Here is a 21,268-nt window from a genome sequence, read left to right on the forward strand (position 1 = left end):
CTATGTTATGTTTATTCGAATATAATAGGTACTTCATTATGTTATTTTTTTAACTTTCAGTTGACGAGGAAGACCAGATTCAAGAATACGATATTCAGCACAATTCAAATAAGCGAGAACGTTTTAAATATAATATCAAAACGAAGAAATACGTTCCTTCGAGTAGAAAATGCAATAAAATTCATGATAAGATTAAAAGGAAATACGTCAAGCTGATGTTTGCATCTCAATCTAAACAAGAATTTACGTGTGATTTATGTAAACAGACGTTTACAAATAAGAGAATACTAGAAACACATCTGTTCTGTCATATTAGAAAGAAACCATTTCGATGCACAACCTGCGATAAGAAGTTTTTGTGGCAATTTCTTTTACGAAGACACGTGAAAGAACACAAAACTGGAAATAAAAACGAAATCTCTCAGAGGAATTTATGTTTGCAGCCATCTGGGGATCGAGTGAAGTCATCTTCAAAAAATGGTAAAAAATCTAATATCAAGCGGAAAAACGTGTATTGCGATATTTGTGGTAAGTGCGTTTGTGGTAAGGGCCGTTTAGAAAGACACAAGAGAAGACACAGAATTCATGCCTGTACGATATGTGGAAAAGAATTCAAGCGTAGAGGTAGTATGTTACGTCATAAAGCAACGCATAGTGAAGATCGTCCTTTCAAATGCGATATTTGCAATAAGAGTTTTAAACGGAACGACTGTTTAAAAGCGCATCGCGAAATTCATACTGATGAACGTAACTTTGTTTGTCAGGTATGTAACAAAAGTTTTAAAACAAAACTCTGTTTGCAACATCATAAAGTAGTTCATAATGATGAATTTAACTATACTTGTCACATATGTAACAAAAGTTTTAAACGAAATTGTGAATTAAAACAGCATATTTACTTACACAGCGATGAATATAAATATTCTTGTGATATATGTAACAAATATTTTAAAAAACCATGTACTATGCGACAGCATAAACTTAATCATATTAAAAAATCTAATATCAAGCGGGAAAATGTGTATTGCGACATTTGTGGTAAGCGCGTTCCATATGGTAAGGGCCGTTTAGAAATACACAAGAGAACACACAGATCTCATGTCTGCAAGATATGTGGAAAAGAATTTAAGCGTAAAGATGGTTTGTTACGTCATAAAGTAACGCATAGTGAAGATCGTCCTTTCAAATGCGATATTTGCAATAAGAGTTTTCCTCGGAAATATCAAGTAAAACTTCATCACAAAACTCACATTGAGAAACGTCGTTACAAATGCGATATTTGTAATGAGGGTTTTAAATGGAAATACCAAGTAAAAAGCCATCACAAAATTCATACTGATGAATGTAACTATTGTCAAGTATGTAACAAAAGTTTTAAACATAGTTCTTATTTAAAACGGCATATTAATACAAACACCCATTTAAAACAAAAAACACACTGGAAAAACATTCGAAAGTTCACATTGAAAAGTGCAATTAATATGGGTAATAATGAATTTAAAAGTACACGCAAATTAATTAATCAGCAAAATAAATCGTTTTAGCGTAAAACCGTTTTGTTGTCAGAAATGAAATTGACATAGACATTGAAGACAATCTTCGTTTAGGTTTGTGGAGCGTGTAACAAAGGTTTTTATATCAAAACATTTTTACTAAGCCATCGTCCCGTTTATCAGATTTATTCGTATTTTACAGGCCATTGTAAAACCAAATTCAAAACTGAACGTAAACTGAAATAGCATTTAAAATTTTTTGTTTAGAAAGACACCCCAAACAATTGCCTTATCTATGTAACATATGTGAATAGAGTTTTACGTTTGGGAATGTTTTAGAGAAGCATATGACTACTGTATTTTTAATAATCAGATTCATTTTTGTTGTGACATTTACACACACACACACACACACACAAAATTTACAACAAAATTTTTATTCCAAACTCATCAAAAGTCTGTTTATTTGACAGAAAGAAAACATGAATGCAAAATATGCAAAAAGACATTTAGAAAACAGATTGTATTAAATACAGTTTAAAATAAATATATTTATGTACATAATCGTCTTCTTTATTTTTTGTATTCCAGTTAAAAATATCTGTAATTAGGAATAATATAAATCTAAAAGAATAAATTTAACCCAAACATTAGTGACATCAGGTAGACACGGCGCTATAAGAACTCGATGGCGGAGCCCTGTAACCGAGTTTTTTTGGCAATTTCTTTTGCGAAGACACATGAGAAAACAGTTTGCTTAAAGGCAACTTGCAAATAAAATGTTTCTTCTTCCAGGGGGTCAGCAGCACTCTGCTTACAAATTTTAATAACTCCAACGTTTTCCACCTCGCCAGCCTCACATTCAACTTCCGTCTTCTTACAAGGAGAATTCTGCCGAAGTCTGAAGATGATTGGGTAGATCTTTCATCCCTGCGTGTCCTTGTCCAATAAACACTTGTGACCATTTGTAAATATTTATGTAATTCTTTGGCCTCAACGAAAAAAATTGTCGAAGTAGTATGGGCCATCTTGAAACGTTAACCAGCTTCCTCAGTTCCTTGGAAGTGTCTACCGAACTATTTTTATACACATTTTTGTTGTAATAACTGTACGTACTGTACGTAAGTTTTAGATTAGGGATAACACTTTCTAAACAACGGGCTCGTTAGATCGTTACTACCGATTAAATAATAAAACGTCACGTGGTCGCTATGGAATAATTTTTAAAAAAATGTTATAGGAGTAACACGATGAGGCTACATGTTTTTAACATGTAGCCTCATCGTGTTACTTTTAAATGTTTAACTTTTAATTTAATTAAGTAAGTTTAAAATACGCCATTTATCAAAATATTTAAATATGCAACTCGGGAAATTCCCTTATCGAGCATAAACTTCACGTGATCACTGACGTCACTGAACGTAGGGATCACGTGAAATCGATAAAACGTTTAGGGTCGATTTACACACAACAGTGACGTGCCGGCACAGTGCAGTAAGCATCGATAAATATCACACATAGCAAATCAGAATTTCATGTACGACACTTATATGATTGACAGGATACAGATCACGTGTCGTAGATGAAATTCTGATTGGCTATGTGTGATATTTATTGATGTTTATGCACCAAACGATCACTGTGCCGGCACGTCACTGTTGTGTGTAAATCGACCTTTATTCTGTAGCTAATATTTTCGCAAAATAAGTAGCTTATACTTGTTTTTCAAAATAATGATTTGTTCCGCAAAATAATTTACTCAAATAATGATAATGGTAATGAGAAACAGTTGTCTGTTTTGACTGTACTAAGGATTATGATGTCATTAACCAAGATGTGTGACGAAATTTCGGATTGATGTAATACCGTACGTCCAGCTTAGAGGGACGTTGTCTGTTACGGCAACACGACACAGTTGGAAGCATACCGGAATGACTTTTATGTAAAGTTGGCTCCAATTTAAGTGTTACTAAGGCGAAGAAATTCCGGAAAACTCCACGTGGCCAGCCCGTCGTCCATGCCTGATCCCACAACCGATTCTCTGTGTTCGATTTGCAGAAACAAAAAAAAGTAAAAAAAAAATTACAGCTAATATATTTGATAAAAATTACAAACGATATTCCAAATTCGTGGGTTATGTAAAGGCTACAATTAAATATTAGAAATTAATTAATTTGACTAGAAGTAGCAGTTATGCTTTCATCTCGCATTAAATTTAATAATTATAAATAGTTACTTTTTAATTCAGACATTTCTAAAATTTAATTTGAAATCGGTCATTATATTTAATGACCCAAGAATTTGACATATCGTTTGGCGTGTATATTATATTACGGGCTATGGTTGTTCAGTGGCGTGCCGTGACATTTGATGATAGGGAAGCTGTGTTTCTGTAAGAAGCCGACTTACAGGGGCAATCAATTAATTGCGCGTCAGGGCCCGTTCGTATTCGTTTGTTCGATAAGCCAGTAAAAACCGTATACTTCTTTAAATGTATTTTTAATAGATTATCCGACGTACTTAATAAATAAGAAAGTTCAATATAATTATCTCCGTTATTAGATTCAATAAATTCCCTAAGCCCTCTAAATGCCAATTCTCGCTTTGAGAAAAAACATATAACGTCTATTAATTTAGATATATCTATTAATCGTAATTATCTTGTTATAATTTTCAATATTTATTTTATATTGTCTACCAATGTTAAATTCTATTCCGCTTCGATTTCCAAATTGCTTCAATTTAACGAAAGAATCGTCATTCGTCATAAATTTTATCGTCAAAATGTCGAAATTTTTGGTTGACGTATTTATATTTAATTTAGGCATTGGTCTTTTTCTTTTAATAATGTTTTCTTTTTCATTATATGGTCTCGAGCCAAAACTTTTTTAAAATAAATTTTTTAATCACTAGCCACGATATAAGGGCTAAAATTAAAATTATCAGAAAACTTACTTGATAAAACAAACTGTGTGACGAATATATACATACCTAGTACAAAAAATTCTTCAGTTGTATGGATATACTTTCAAAGAAACTTATAATTAAATATAACTTTGTGAAGAAACGTACATAAAAATAACTAAATATTCTTTACTTTTTAAATCTTAAAACAATCCACTTAGTGAAATAACTCCCTACGAGTAGCTAATGAATAAATCGGAGACTGTCTAGGTAAGTGTGTGCGTGCCAAATCCCGAGGGTGCCGATACCGGTCAATGTCAAATGCCTCTTTTGTCGCATCACTAGTATATATCAAAGGACGCGACAGGGTTGTTGTAGATTTTAAACGTTTCTCCCCATAGCTGTAAAAATCTAAATATGTTAAACTTAACAGATTGTCCGTCGTTCGTTTTCTAACTAATTCGTTTTAGGACCGAGTGTTCACGGAAATTTCCAAAATTTACAACTTTTCGGTCACTCTCATTGAACTGGAGAAATTTGTCTTTATTACATCTAATATTATGAAGAGATCAGACCCCACTGTACTCGGCAAGAGATTGGTTCAATTAAGCTTCTGTTTAAGTAAAATTTCGGCTCTTTCATCAGGGTTTTATTTATGTTACTAATTCCCTAATTGCTTAATTATTTCACTACTTCTTAAATAGAAATAAGTCGAAACCGGTTACTTTGTACTTGAATATCTGTAGTCTTAGGAAAGAAGTAGAAAGAAATTTTTATGACAACCGGTACATAAATCGTAAATTTAAGGAAAATAAATTCTAGAGCTTTTTTGTACCTTGTGCATTTCATTCATTAAATTTGGTTGTAAAGATGATGACAAAGTAACAGTTAATTTTTTTAACATTGTACAAGAATTGTACACGTTCTTTCTGCATCCCCTTACAGATGAGACATACTAAATCGTAATATCACCGGTTTAACATTGAAATCCGTAAGTAATATAAGAAGGAAGAGCAGAATAAACGCGGAATATAAATATATGAAATACTTTTAATGGATTTTTTTAAAAACTCCTGTCAACTATACAGAACTATCATAAAAACATGCCAGTAAATTCCTATCGGTTGGGTTAAGTTATAAATCTAGTCTAGGGTGGGCAACCTTTTTTATAACATGGACCAGAATAAATTTTACGTTTTTTCCGCGGGCCTTAGTAGTTAATTGACGCCTTCTTGTGACTCGTAATTTTTTTAGTCTGCAAATATGAAATAAATAAATAAAAAGTTAATTACTACATTTATTTCTCTTATCGTTTTCGAAAATTACAAAGAATTGGAAAAGTAACTATTAATTAGTTATTTTTCCAATTTAATAATCTATTAAAGATCTCGCGGGCCGGATAGAAACTTTTCGCGAACCGTAGCTGGCCCGCGGGCCGGGGGTTGCCCGCCGTTGATCTAGTCTGCTCATGATTCACATAATCGGGCGAGGGTGGCCGAATATCTAGCAGGCGGCTAACAGCCCACAACCGCTCTAGGATATAGAGTTGGACGCTTTACGCCTGTGTCGCGTCTTCCAGCTAAACCGTGACGTTGGTGCTCTGTAAAGCGCATGCGCCAATGCCTATAATCTGGCTGATTGGAAACACCTGGTTTCGACATTACTTCCGCCACTGAATTATTCGAATATACAATAGCAATCTTATCGTTTTTTTTCACATGTAGTATAGAAATTTGTAAAAGATACATAATGCAGTTGTAATAAAATATTAATTTTAATTAATTCAAAGTACGTTAAAATATGAAAATTTATATTTTATAAAATACAAGGGAAGGTCATTGGAAGGTGGAAGCGGCGCTTCCATCGCTTCCAATGACGGCACGCCACTGCTTTGCACAGTATGCGGAAATAAGAAGTGGCAAAAGTGCGATTGAATTTCTTTCTCAATATCGAATATTAAACCTCTTTTTTTGCTACACTAGTTACATTTGTTACATTCAAACTTCACAATTAATGAAGTTTGAATGTTATTTAAATAGATAATGAAATAATAAAATTATGATTTACATTTATTATATAAAAAATAAAGCAATAATAAAAAAATCAATTTATTATAGATAATTTATATTTGATAATTTGATAATTTATTATTAAAAAATGGGGGTCACAAAAAAATTATGAAATATTTGGTGGGCGACGAGTATAAAAAGGTTAAGAACCACTGCCCTAGACCATCACTGACGCGCAATTGACTGATTGCCCCTGGAAGTCGGTTTCTTACAGAAACACAGCTTTTCTGTCATCAAATGTCACGGCACGTCACTGCATCTGAGAAGAATAAAAGCAAAATAAGAACGAAGTTTTTGTTGTGAAATGTTTCTAGAGTCATTTTAAAACTAAAAGTTAAATAGGAATTTTTAAAACTTGCGAAAAACAATTAATGTGTGATGTAGTTAAGGTTCTAAAGTTTCCATTGTCAGCTACCGCCAATCCCGATCAGAGATGCTAGAACGCGTGACTCCACTAGGGATCTTACTCCGACAAATGGGAAAGATGCCACATTTTTTTTAAGGTAACATGCCTATTTACTGAGTTACCACATTATGTAACGAATTACAATATGCCTATTTTTAATAAATTTTTGTTTTCTCGTTTTATTGCAGGATATGCATAGAAATTATACAGCGTGTATCAGAATGACGTTTTAAAAATTTGGGGGATTGTAGAGGATAAAATTTTGAACGTTTTGATATAAGGAATCCATAGACACTCTATAAACCAAAGGGGATGAAAAACCCAGGAGGACTCAGAGGTATTTCCTGGGGGTGAAGATGGGGAGGGGGGTGGGGAGGGGGGAAGAGCGGAGTGGGTGTGAAGAGGGGGGAAAGTAGAATAGGAAAGGTGGTGAAGATGAGAAGCTCAAGGCGTCTGCGTCGGTAAATATTAGAATGTACAAAAATGGATATAAAAAGGGTACATAGAAGATTTAGCTGATGTTTACAAAAGAAATCGCGTGTGTTTACAATAGAAGAAAAAGACAGAATACAAGTGTAACCCGACAATTAATATGTATAAAATGAAAAAGTACAGAGGTACCCGCATAGTAGTCCGCGTGTGAGAGCAAATATGAAGCCGTTGTATAAAAGTTCCTGATTACTGGAATAATACAGTAAAACCGAAAATTACAAGGTACCCGCATAAAGGACGCGTGATGTGGCATAGCAAATAAACCGTTAAGATACACAAAATCGCGATGACTATACTAAAAATAACAAAAAATTAATTGAGGAGTATTTACAATGACCCGCATATATTTCGCGTGAAGACACACAAGGCAGGCTGCGCCGTTAAAGGAGAAAATCCATAAGACAGCCAATAGCTGAATGCTGTGTAGAACGGGAGTCCAAACTGCCGAGGCTCGGAGAAAATACCAAGGCACACAATGAAGCCTAATAGCTTCTAGAGAAGCAAAGTTCAGTTACTTGTGTTTCTTAAGTCCAAGGCTTTGGTCTGAATAATGAATTTTATTAGTTTATTGTAGATATTTTTGTTGGACACAAGGACCTCGGGCAGGCAAGGCCAATTGTGACCCTCGATGAGGACAGTCCTGAAGAGTGCAGTTCGTTGTTGGTCGAAATGCTTACACTCGTAGATGAGGTGGAAGTTGTCCTGACTTGAGCTGCCATCACAACTACAGTTGGGAGTATCGCTGTGCCGAAATCGATGTAAATAGGCAAGAAAGTTGCCGTGGCCAGTCAATAATTGTGTCACAATGTAGTCAGGAATCAGGTGGTGATACTCAAGTCGTTTGACGACGTTTGGTAGAAGTTTATAGGTATTTCTACCCGTGGTCTCTTCCTGCCAGTTTCGCTGCCAGATGTATATCATTGTCTGATGAATTAGTCTTTCAGTTGCGACCATGGGAATCTCCTTGTAGCCTATATGTAAAGTACGGATGGCTGCTTCCTTTGCACAACGATCGGCCTCCTCGTTGCCAATATTTCCAGCGTGGGCTTTAACCCACTGAAAAGTAATAACGCCGGTATTCATGGCCAGCTCTCTGATGATTTGCTGCTGAAGGTGCCCTTTGCAGCTATAGTTTGCAATGCTCAATAGGGCAGCTCTGCTATCAGAGCAAATTAGGACCTTTGAATGGTTAAGGTCTGAAGTGATATTGATGTAATGCAGGGCCTTTAAAATTGCGAACAGTTCCGCCTGCATAATGGTGCAATAATTCGCAAGCTTGTAGGTACCAATGTGCCTGGGGACCCCACAGTTAAACTGATAATGGACGAAGGCCGCACCCACCATGTCTGCTGACTTGGATCCGTCAGTGAATATGTAATGCTGGTAGCCGCGATCTTCCTTATCATTGATGATGTTAACATTAACCTCCTTGGCGGGGTGTATCATAAGTGGCTGAGTATTCCATAGATCCGTGTTAGGATTAGGATGAAGGAGATCATCGATATTTAGGTTGGGAAGGCTACCTATGTTTAAATATGTACGGAGTTGTTCCTTGTTGTGTTCACTGATGTCCAAGTGTTTAATCTTCCATACAGCTTGGTTGGCTTGAATTGTCAGATGTAAAGGGGCGATGCCTGTGATAACTTGTAGGGCCGCCGTCGACGTGGTCCGGTAAGCTCCAGCTATACGAAGCAAATTGATCCTTTGAACTTTGGAAAGGGTTCGTTTGATATGTACCTTGGTAGACACTTTTCCCCAAATTGGAGTACCATAAAGGATAATCGGTTCGATTGCCTGTTTATAGATGTTCGTTAGGCTTATGCTGTTCAAGCCCCATTTCTTGCCAGCAATGTGGAAGAGGAGGTTCGATAACTTTTGTGCTTTGTTGCAAACGTATTCAATATGGGAGGTCCACTTAAGCCCTTGGTCCAGGACAAGCCCCAGGTACTTCATTTCGGTAGTATAAGGGACTCTGATGTTGTTGATTTTAACAGAGGGAGGCTTCTTAAGTTGTGTTCTTTTAGACATAAGCATACAAGAGGATTTTGTGATATTAATGGTAAGGTTATTATTTTTGCTCCAGCTGTAGACCTCCTCAAGTAATTTGTTGGTTTCTGATTGTAGTTTTTTGTTGTTTTTATCACACATCATTAGTAAAGTGTCGTCTGCATACGCTTGAATAGACCAGCGACTATGAATGTTGGGAGGATTTATATTTAGCAAACTGTCATGCATAATATTCCAAAGTCCTGGGCCAGAGCGAGAGCCCTGTGGGCACCCCTTTGTCATGGGTAGGACTAGCGGGTTATCCAGATCATAGATTCCTATTGTTCTGTCTTTAAGGTAATCCTTTATCATCAGGTATAAATTTTTGGGGCAATCGAATGATTTGAGTTGATGTAGTACTGCTGGCCACCACAGCGAGTTGAATGCATTCTGGTAGTCGAGGGATGTTAGGAGGACATGTTGGGAACTTTGCCAAGCCTTATAGATGAATTGTGTGGCGCAATGGAGAGCGTGGCAAGTTGATTTCTTGGGGACAAAGCCAAATTGTTTAGGATTTAAGAGTTTTTTGTCGTAGAGGTGAAAGTTCACTCTGCCAATAACAAGACCATCCAGAACTTTGCCCAGAGTCGGTAGAAGACTGATGGGGCGAAAATCATTGGCGGTGGTGTGACTATCCTTGCCAGGCTTGGGTATGAATTTGATTACAGCCTCCTTCCAGATTTTGGGAAAAGCAGAATGAGTCATACATTTGTTATAAGTGTAGACAAATGCCATAGGGATAGCGTTGTAGGCATTTTTCACCATTTCTGCAGTTATAGCATCCTTACCAGGTGCTTTCTTGTTACGTAAGGAGTTGATAGCTAGTTTCACTTCTCGAAAGGTAAACAAGGGATCATCCTCAGTGAGTGGTGCCGTTTCCGTTGATCTTCTGATGTTAGCCTGATCATCGGTGTCATTATCCGTGTTATCCCTTGGAAAATGGGTGTTCAAGAGATGGTTGAGAGTGTCCCTCATATTAGCAGTGCTTGTGCCGTCAGGTTTGGCAATATGAGCTGGGATGTTGGTATTTTTCCTGGGCTTTAGCACGATCCTATAAGGATCGCTCCACGCCGTCCTATTGCCAATATCGGAACAATACTTTTTCCACGCTTCAGTGCGAGCGATGTTAATGTTTGTCTTATAGTTATTCAGCTTTTCTATGTAATCTCGCTTCTTCGTTTCTTTAATTATTGGGTCAGTCTCTCTCAGGAAAGATTTATAGAGCCTACGTACTATAGTCCTCTGATGATGAAGAGTGGAGTTCCACCAAGGAGCGTTGGTTCCACTAGATTCTATTATAGTTGTAGAATGATGATAAGCCTCTAAGATAGAAGAGGTTAAGTGCTCAGCCAAGGCGTCAGGGTCCTGAACATTGTGTAGACAGCCTACATTCAGGTAGCCCCAGTAGACTTTGAAGAGGTCTTGAAATAATTTCCAGTTCGTTTTTTTGATAGTAGCTTTTTTCTTGATTGAGGGATCAGAGTTTTTAATAACAGTTTTAATATATCTATGATCACTCCCCCCTGTTTCATCAATGGTACTGCAGGATTTGATAAGATTACGAGCCCTACTGTTGGCGAGGACCAGATCGACCCAACTCTTGCCCCTCGTGCAGTAAAATGTTGGTAATGGGCTAGTGTTACAAGAAGTAATGCGGTTAGTAGATATAAATTCACAGACTTTGAAACCTCTAGGGTCCTCGTCTGGACTATGCCAAACTGGTGACTTTGCGTTGAAGTCGCCGGTTATAATCCAACTTCTGTCCCCAATATGCGTATTAATTTGGTCGAGTTGTTCAATTACTTCTTCGATGTTTTGAAATGGAGAACAGTACACTGATGAAATGAGGACTTGTCTGCTATTGAGTGTTAGAAGAACGGTGGTGACCAGATCTGTAGTAAGGTTAGGGCAATAGTTAGCGAGAATGTTATTGTTCCTAATAAGGATGCCCGTCTTGATGAAAACAGGAGAGTTGTCGTTAGAAAAGACCCTCCAGCGGCCATAACGGACTATCGTGTTATTAATAACATAGGGCTCCTGAATACAAATAATGTCGGCATTCTGTTCCTCGGCGATCTTGATAACCATTGAGGATGCCGCTTTGGACTTCTGTGTATTGATGCTAAGAATAATTAAATCGGTGTTGGTGTAATTGTGACTGCCATACTGCATATTGTTAGGCTGATGGTGAGGTAAGTTCTGAGTGTTGGTTGGGTTTCCATTATATGCCATAATCTGTAAGTTGTACTTGTTGGTTTTTTATTCTTTGTAGCATGGTACAGTTTCTACTAAAGGCGTTATGATTTGTCGGTATTTTCTTGTTAGGTGGCTGATTTTTGTTAAACTTCATACAGTTGATGCAGTATGGTGTCTTATTCTTGTTGTTGCACTCCTCATATCTATGGTCTTCTGTGCATTGGCTGCAGTGACTCTGGTCCTTACAGTCGGCAGCCACGTGATGGAACCCGCAGCAGCGGTAACAGCGCCGAATCGGGATGTAATCATCTGTGACAATGTTAGCCCATGCCACAGATAAGTATTTGCGATTAATAATAGTAGCACGCGTAGACGGGGAGACAGACAAAACAACGTGCCGACAGTTATGTCGTATGTTCCCTCTACTAATTATTGTGCTGATGCGGCAGTTGTTGATAAAGGCTTTTGGATCGTCTTTTTTTAGAAAATCATTTTGTTTGTAAATAGTTTCCACTATTTTATCTTCTTCGACTGAGTTTGGCACATTTAAGAGGATTATGCGGGGTCTTCTCCCCTCCGATACCTGACATTTGATTTTGTTTTTTATTGTCTGGATTTTCTCTATTTCTTTTTTTAAGGTTTCTCCATCCTTTAGTTCTTGTACTCTGATACATATGCCGTCGTTCCTGATTTTTCTAATATTCTTGACCCGTATCCCCAGTTCTTGGGGTTGTATTTCATCTTTTATGGTGTTTGTTATTTGTTCCATGTCCACGTTGTCTTCCTGAGTCTCCTTAATAGGGTATATTATTACTGCGTTGTTGCCTCCCCTACCTTCGTGTACAAGTTTGGTGGACAACGATTTATTTATTGTTTTAGTGGTGTTGCTAACAGCACTGTTGTTGCTTACGATTTCAGCATATGTCCTTTGTTTTATAGAGGATTGCTTGGTGGTTTCATTATTTACATTGTTAATACATATTTCTTTGATCATATTTCTTAGTTGAGGGACAGTATCCCTTAGCTCCTCTTTGGAAGCCCGAATTTCACATAAAATGCCAAACATTTTGTTGACGTCAGCAAAAAGCTGAGTGACCCTTTCCTTGATCTCCCTTCGGTCTTCGATCCTTATATTGCTCTTACAAGGCTCGGGAAGCAAGTCCATAATGCGCTTTAATTGTCTGCTAGCATGACTCAGAATTTCTTTTTCTTTAGGGCTGGTTGTGTCTAAGTCAATTAAGACAGCTGGGGGTTTTTCTGAACATGCCACCATGGACTCGTCATGAGCGATGTGGTCTACAACGACAGAATCCTCCATTGTATAAAAAGCAGCTGACAGCTAAACAAAAGAATACTAGCCACTGGGCAGCAGGGAGGCACAGAACCAAGCCAGATGGTCAAGCCGAACGGCTAGAAGTTAGTAGAAGCGGTGGAAGAGGTCTTTGGCAACAATTGCACAGAATGAGCACAGAAGGGCGTCAAAGGCGTTGTTACGAAGAGACGAGACAAAAAGTCAAAGCAGGGACCTTTGAATAAAGAGACGCCAATCGGCTACACCCAAGCCGAACGGCGGAATACGGCCAGGGGGGAAAAAAAACTGGAGCAAGAAAATTAGCCGGAAAACCCAAAAGGGAAGGCTTAAACACCTCAAAACGTCCCGAACAGGCCCGAAAAACACAGCGAACGTCCGTAAGAGTCGAAACGCCGGTGCGGCTAAAACGCGCCGAGTGGCTGAACCGACCACGTGGCGCGATACCTGTCCTTTGTATAACGGAAAATTTTAAAACTTTAATAACTCCGTAAAAAATAGACCTGCGAACACCGGATTTGGATGGGCCGTAGAGTGGCTTGCGGGCCAACAGAAACCGTCTGAATAACCGCCGGATTGACGACCACAGGCCCGATGCGGGCCGACAAAAGTCCGAAAATATAAAACAGCGGAAACTCGAATAATAATGAACCGATTTTAACAAAAGTGACCCTCACGGATAGCTGACACTACGGTGATTCCAACGATATGTAGAAGTCCAATATCCATAAAGTATTCCAGGCGAAAAACCGATCGAAACATGGAGCCGATACTCGCACGTACGCAACTTTTCTCAGCAGGTCCACCTCATCCATAAGGAATCCATAGCCGAAAATGTGATATAAAGTTTCTATAGCGGTAGGAAGTGCTTGACCGCCCTTCACTTTAGTAGCTACGCTTCTGTCCATTCCGTCATGTTATCTAACTTGACTTCTTCCTCTCGGGTTATGTAAAGTCCCTTGTGTACGCATCACCTGTAGGAACAGTACATGAGCTTACTGAGCGCATCTTTACAGCATTTAATACCACCAGAGGGTAGCATGGCATCTTACAAAGGACAAAACATGGTTCGTCGTTGCACATTATGTAACGAAGTTGGTGGTCGTCACATTGAACATTTACTTTAAAGTAGTGCAGCCACTTATTCGATGTACAGTTTGATTGTACTCTACTGTTTTGTCAATAAAACTTGTCATAAATACTGTATTTTGCTGTTTCATTCAGCATACCGACCGCAAAGTTTAAAGTGCTGTAAAAACTTTATATCACATTTCCGGCCATGGGTTCCTTATATGCAAACGTTCAAACTTTCATCCTCTACAATCCCCCAAATTTTGAAAACGTCATTCTTATGCACGCTCTATAAGGACTTCTCAAAAACGTTTTTGGACTGAAAAAAGCTTTCAGCTAGCTATAGAGCACGTTAGAACGAGCGACTGAAACATTTGTACGCCATTTATGTAATCCATTTTAAAGTCACGTGATAAATTTAAACCAATCACAATGCACAACTGTGCCAAACTCAATTACAGGGCATTAACATTGAATTCTTATATCGTCGTGTCTCCTTGACATTACGAATGTGTGGGTTAAATTTATTCTTCTAGATTTATATTATTCCTAATTACAGATATTTGTAACTGGAATATAAAAGATAAAGAAATAACGATTGTGCATATGAATATATTTATTTTAATACTGTATTTAATACAATCTGTTTTCTAAATGTCTTCTTGCATATTTTGCCTTCATGTTTTCCTCCTGTGAAATGAACATACTCTTGATGAGTTTTACAACAAACGTCGAATTTCAATTTCTTTTTACAAATGTCACAATAGAAATGAATCTGTTTATTAATGAAGAACACTCATATGCTTCTCTGAATCCTCCCGAAACGTAAAACTCTGTTCGCAGATATTACATTGATAATGTAATTGTTTGGGGTGTATTTCTAAACAAAAAAAATTTTAAATGCAATTTCAGTTTACGTTCTGTTTTAAATCTGCTTTTACAATGGCTGCAAAACTACACTTAATTCTGCAAACGAGTTGATGGTTTAATAAATACCTTTTAAAATAAAATCTCTTGTTACATACTTCACAAACGAAACGAAAATTGTCTTCCCTGTGAGTGGCTTCGTGGTATTTTAATTTATGTTTATGGGTAAAACGTCTATTGCATTTCTCACAACGAAACAGTTTTATGTCGAAATGATTATTCTGGTGATTAATTAAAGCGGCCTTACTTTTAAATTCTTTATTACAAATATCACACTTTTCAATATGTACTTTGGTATGTTCTTCTAGCATGTTTTTAGTCTTAAATAGCTTCTTACAAATTCTGCATATATACATATTTTCATGTTTACTAAGACAATGTTTGGCTAAAGCAGTTGCATCGCTATAACCTTTTTTATATATGTCACAAACATACTTTTTTGTATCGCTATGAATAAGTTTATGCCGTCGCAAAGACTGTTTTGTCTTAAAGTATTCGTCACATATGAAACAAACATACTTATTAATATCGCTATGAATAATTTTATGATGTTCCAAAGAACGTTTTGTCTTAAAATATTTGTTACACATATGACAAGAATATTTGTATCCATCGTTGTGTATACGAATATGTTGTTTTAAACTATAATTTCGTTTAAAGTTTTTGTTACATACCTGACAAGTGTGATATTGATTATTATGAATTATTTTATGACATACCAAATAGTTTCTTGTTTTAAAACGTTTGTTACATATCTGACAAGTATATTTAAGTTCGTCACTATGAGTTTCGTAATGATTTTTTAAACACTGTTTCCATTTGAAACTATTATTGCAAATATGGCATTTGAAAGGACGTTCTTCACTATGAGTTTTTTCATGTCTTTTTACTTGTTCTTTCAATTTAAAACCCTTATTACAAATATCGCATTTAAAAGGATAATCTTCACTATGCGTTCGTTCATGTTGCAACAACGTACAGTTCCACTTAAATTCTTTTCCACATATTTTGCAGACATGAGCTGTGTGTGTTCTCTTGTGTATTTCTAAACGGCCATTACCATATGGAATGCGCTTACCGCAAATGTCGAACATATTTTCTTGCTTAATATTAGATTTTTTACTATTTGTTAAAGATGGCTTATTTTTTACCATTTGTTGGAGATGAATAAGTTTATGCCGTCGCAAAGACTGTTTTGTCGTAAAATATTTGTTACACATATGACAAGAATATTTGTATCCATCGGTGTGTATACGCATATGCTGAGTTAAACTAAAACTGCGTTTAAAACTTTTCTTACATATGTGACAAGTATAGTTAAATTGATTATTATGAACTACTTTATGATAATCCAAAATATATTTTGTTTTAAAACGTTTGTTACATATCTGACAAGTATATTTAAGTTCGTCACTATGAGTTTCGTGATGATTTTTTAAATTCTGTTTCCATTTGAAACTATTATTGCAAATATGGCATTTGAAAGGACGTTCTTCACTATGACTTTTTTTATGTCGTTTTACTTGTTCTTTCAATTGAAAACCCTTATTACAAATATCGCATTTGAAAGGATGGTCTTCACTATGCGTTGCTTCATGTTGCAACAACGTACAGTTCCACTTAAATTCTTTTCCACATATTTTGCAGACATGAGCTGTGTGTGTTCTCTTGTGTCTTTCTAAACGGCCCTTACCATATGGAACGCTCTTACCACAAATGTCGCAATACACGTTTTTCCGCTTGATATTAGATTTTTTACCATTTCTTGGAGATGACTTCACTCGATCCCCAGATGGCTGAAAACGTAAATTTTTCTCGGAGATTTCGTTTTTATTTTCAGTTTCGTGTTCTTTCACGTGTTTTCGCAATAAAAATTGCCACAAAATCTTCTTATTGCAGGTCGTGCAGCGAAATGGTTTTTTTCTAATGTGACAGAACAGATGTGTTTGTAATATTTTCTGATTTGTAAAAGTCTGTTTACATAAATCACACGTAAATTCTTGCTTAGAATGAGATGCAAACATAAAGTATTTCCTTTTAATCTTTTCGTGAATTTTATTGCGTTTTCTACTGGAAGGAACGTATTTCTTTCTTTTGATATTGTATTTAAAATGTTTTTCTCTTTCGGAATTGTGCTGAATATCGTATTCCTGAATTTGCTCTTCCTCCGCAACTGAGAGTTTAAAAAATAACATAACGAAGTATCTATTATATTTCAATAAACATAACATAGCTAAAATATTAAAATATTATTGCTATAGTTATATAATTGGTAAGGTATACTTACGTTTTTCATTTAAAAGCTAACAATTATTTGTTGTTTGCACTAAAAATAAAACACTTTACAATGATAAACTAATTGCCTCAGCTTTAATTACTTTATCGGATTTTTAAATAAGTGGGAAAAGTTCAATTGTTTCAATTTATCTGTTTTTATATGTATTATTTATGTAGTTTGTTCCAGTGGTTATTATAGAACCTTGGAATAAGTCGTGGGCTTGTAGAGAAGAGAAGAAATTGTTAGTACAAAAAAAGAGTACCACAGCAGAAGTCTGTGGATTTCAAGTAGAGAGGAAAAATCGGTGAATTCTTCAAATTTTTTAAATCAAAATACGATAATTTGAGTGTATGTCCAGTACAACGTTTTTCAAGATTAGCAGCAATGTGTTTTCTAACACGTTGCAAATATTTACTCATTTATGTCATACTTTTATTAAGTTCAAATTTATATTAATACACTATAGGTAGTTACTTATAATTCTAAAATATCTAATTCCAGTTAAATGTATTACAGTTGAAACTTGAATATAGTTCTTCAGCTGCCCTCTGAATAATACTAATATAAAAAGTCTGAACTAAGTAACATGTTACTTACTTTGTATGTTCATTTCATTCCTGTTAAAGTTTTCGTCCAGAGTAAACAATTCATTGCCGACAGGCTAAACAATAGGCAAAGAATCATGTATAATATATAAACCGGTAACGAGTTGCTCAACTTTCCGGGCAACGTTTGAAAATTTTGGTGGCTCTGTCTGTAATAAAACGTTTTTAAAATAAAATTCGATATTTTTAACTATTATAGAAGAGCAAAGAACTGAATTTTGAAAGTTTTATAAACCAGCAAAATTTAATAGCCTGAATTTCCCTAATAACCAAACTTTCCTGCAAAATTTCAGAAATTTTTCGACAAAAACAACAGGAGTTATTAATAAATAGCAAACACAGTGAACAAAATCGTGCGCTCTCCACACAGTAACATCCATACATAGAACACCTTGGGTTTTATCTGTAAGTTCAGAAATCTAGGGGAGTCATTTTTTGACCGATCGTCATTCTTTCCCTCTGTTATATATAACAGTTGGAAAATAAATATGAAAGTCATTACAAACTTATAAATTACGGATCTGTATTTTATGATTTTATATATAAGATACATATTAGATAATTGAATTATGAATTAATTGTTTTGAAAATTCTGTAAAAATTATTTAGTCGGAAAATTAACAAAATGAGAAGCGAGACTATTCACTTTCCATCTTGTCCATTGATAAAGAGTTCACCGCTTTCTAGCTGAAAATACTTCTCAGTCTTAATGGAGAGTGGAATGTGACTATCCTTTGCTATCTGGAAGAATCAGAGCCGCTAAATGTCTTCCAAACCGGAGTCTTCTCCTTTCGCCGGATCGATGGAGGTTTGGAAGACTTCCCTTTGTTTGCAAATTTTCATATTTTCACATCTTTTACACCCAAAAAAACATGGCAAAATCTGTGTATGCGGGCATGTATTTTCGTGTCTATTTCATTTAATATTTCAGAATAAATTGAAGATTAAGAAACGAAATATAGTACCGTAAGTTGTGTATAAGGAGCATTAATGCAATTAAATTTTGGTAATAAAACGTCGAAGGGTGAAGAGAGAAAAAAAATGGTAACGTGTTAAATCTCGAGTGTGATCGGACTTAATGAAGATTTTATTTGTTGTAAGCATCTATAAATTTTCGTGAAAAGCATTTCTACCATTCTTCATTCTATAATAATTAAAATTATTAAGAGTTTTTATAACGTATAGCTCCACAGACAATATTTATTAATTATGATTAATAATATAAATGTTATGTTTTAAATAAAATCTCTTAACAGCCAAGAAACTTATGCAACTCGTTGTTAGATTTTTTCTTATATAATATACATTTTTTACTTAATACAGAATACATCTAAATTCAAAGCATAATATTATATTAGTGATATTGAGCTACGTTTTCAACCATTCAGAAAGCTGAGTTAATATTAAAATTTCACTGTAAAATATTTCGAAATGTATATTACTTACCATAACCTGATCATTATCATCTGGAAGATGAACAACTTCTTTACAATCTTCAGTCTTTACTTCAAATTTTAATTTTTTCAGAACAACTTTACATTCCGATTTTATACCATATTTTACATTATAATTTTCTTTTACTTCTTTCTTGATATCTGTAGTGAAATTTACAAAGTTTTATATTTTTAACTGTTATGAAATTTAAAAAAAACAACTTAATTTTAAGGATGAAGATGAGTTTTATAAAAATTGTAAATGAGAAAATGAGTAAACTTGTCACTAAGGCCGACCCTACTGATACAGATACAGACACACCCGCATTATTTCTCTAGCTTCTCGACCTTTAATCACAAAACCTTAAAAGTATCAATCCCCTTAATAAACAAATCTTCCTTTTAAATTTCAGAAATTTTCGACAAAAGTACAGTAATTATTAAACTTTATGCATCCTAGAAAATCCCTGAAATTTTTTAAATTTTTCGACGTTTTAAGTTATCTTTATACATGGAAATGTTTGGAAGGATTTTTCTCCGACCGACTTCCTTTCTGTTATATATAACAACCGACAAAGTAAAACTTATTTAAAGTGTTAAATAATCACGAATTTAAACATTTTCAATTATAATTTTACAATCGTTACATTTTACAATTTATTCTGGTAGACGTAAAATATTGCAAAGAAGTTATGTTAATGAAAGTTCGATATTCCGGTGTTTTCCCATTTCTGGACATTCTGGCCCTCCATTAGCACAACAATATCAAATACCTTACGAAATTCTATTTGTCGACGTTGATAACTTTATGTCTGAAAATTCAGACGTATGTACGATGTACTGTACAGTGCGTTACGTATCTGCGTGTCACTTCCTCACACTTCGTTTCATGTATAATACATGGATGTGTATGCAATAAAAACTACTTTCAACGGTAAGTATGGATTAATTGTGCAGGGATTTATTTTTATGTGCATTCTGGGTCAAGAAATATCCTGTCCTCGTGGCATTCCAACATTCCTTAGAAGCACATAGTGCTTAATACATAAATAACAGATATCATTTACTGTGTGATTAATACAGTTGCTATTTAATTAGAAGTGGTTTCAGGATGCGTTGCTTGAATCTAAAATATATATTACTGTATATGCACAAGGATTTAATAACTAAAGAAAAGGAATAAGTTGGATGGAGCTGATGAGTGATTTCGATTCTTATAAATATAAATTTATGTATAACCTATTATTCTTATCAGTAGGAATATACTTTCACAGTATTAAAGGTATTAAGCCTCTTACCTCTTTCGACTTTATAACCAGAATGACTCCAAATAGTTGATCCGTTTGTGTTATTTGTGGAAATTGGTTTTCCTTTAATATTAATCTGGAATAATAAAAGACTATGTTATATTATTAGATAGATTGATCTTTATAGAAAAACAAATACAGAAATTATTTAAACTGAAGCATAAAAATACATTTACTGAATACTTTTTTAAAAATATGCCTACTTTTCTTTTAATAGTGGTGTGTGTCATCCATTTAACACCTTTCAGAAAAAAATTTTAACTTCAAACAACGTGAATTCCGGTTTTTAGCGAAGGTACGTATGCAGTTTATCGGAACCTCCTGCTCAATTAAATACATCTGATACTATATGAATATGCAAATAATAGTTTATTAAGAATCGGACTGCAATTTGAAAATAGACTTATAAAATTCCCACTTTCCTTAGTCTGTACGATTGTTTGACAGTCCTTTCTTAATTTCGACGACAGAATTAGATAGGTGAAATTCGAGACCAGATGTGAAAAACTTAGAGGCACGAGGCCCGGATTAACTATACAGGAACTTCCGATTCAAATCGGAAGTTATATTATTTCAATTCAGAAAGTTTCCTCTGAAAGAAGTTAGATACGTAAACGTCACGACTCTATTACTAACAGAAAAAGGATAATGTACACGGGCAAGCAACTACTAGTTTCAGGTGAAGAGCATGTATTTTTTTTAAAATTAAATAAAAAAAAAAATATAATGAAA

The 21,268-nt window shown here is 35.2% G+C and overlaps 3 protein-coding genes and 1 long non-coding RNA gene across 4 annotated transcripts in view; 1 reads left to right on the top strand and 3 right to left on the bottom strand.

Annotated features, from left to right (window-relative positions):
• LOC136990212 (PR domain zinc finger protein 5-like) overlaps positions 1-1,544 on the top strand; it is a 55,201-nt gene extending 53,657 nt beyond the window's left edge. The window contains exon 2 of the mRNA XM_067288595.1: positions 61-1,544. Coding sequence (XP_067144696.1) covers positions 216-1,544 — 1,329 coding nt within the window. The 5' untranslated portion in view covers positions 61-215. The remainder of the gene's footprint in view (positions 1-60) is intronic.
• Positions 1-21,268, bottom strand: part of LOC136990292 (uncharacterized) — a 232,653-nt gene that overhangs the window by 179,156 nt on the left and 32,229 nt on the right. The window lies entirely within an intron of this gene.
• Positions 1-21,268, bottom strand: part of LOC136990230 (zinc finger protein 85-like) — a 65,929-nt gene that overhangs the window by 42,310 nt on the left and 2,351 nt on the right. Inside the window, exons 2-3 of the mRNA XM_067288619.1 lie at positions 20,528-20,612; positions 19,243-19,391 (exon numbers count right to left, since the gene is read on the bottom strand). Coding sequence (XP_067144720.1) covers positions 19,243-19,391; positions 20,528-20,612 — 234 coding nt within the window. The remainder of the gene's footprint in view (positions 1-19,242; positions 19,392-20,527; positions 20,613-21,268) is intronic.
• On the bottom strand, positions 14,895-17,108 carry LOC136990222 (zinc finger protein 493-like). The gene has a single exon (XM_067288607.1). It carries the CDS (start codon positions 17,106-17,108, stop codon positions 14,895-14,897), a length of 2,214 nt encoding a protein of 737 aa, XP_067144708.1.

Source organism: Centruroides vittatus, unplaced genomic scaffold, assembly GCF_030686945.1.
Source record: "Centruroides vittatus isolate TY-2023 unplaced genomic scaffold, ASM3068694v2 contig_1311, whole genome shotgun sequence".
Lineage (NCBI taxonomy): Eukaryota > Metazoa > Arthropoda > Arachnida > Scorpiones > Buthidae > Centruroides > Centruroides vittatus.

Coding starts and splice junctions, on each gene's coding strand:
- LOC136990222 (XM_067288607.1), bottom strand. CDS start 17,108: ATGTTATTTTTTAAACTCTCAGTTGCGGAGGAAGAGCAAATTCAGGAA.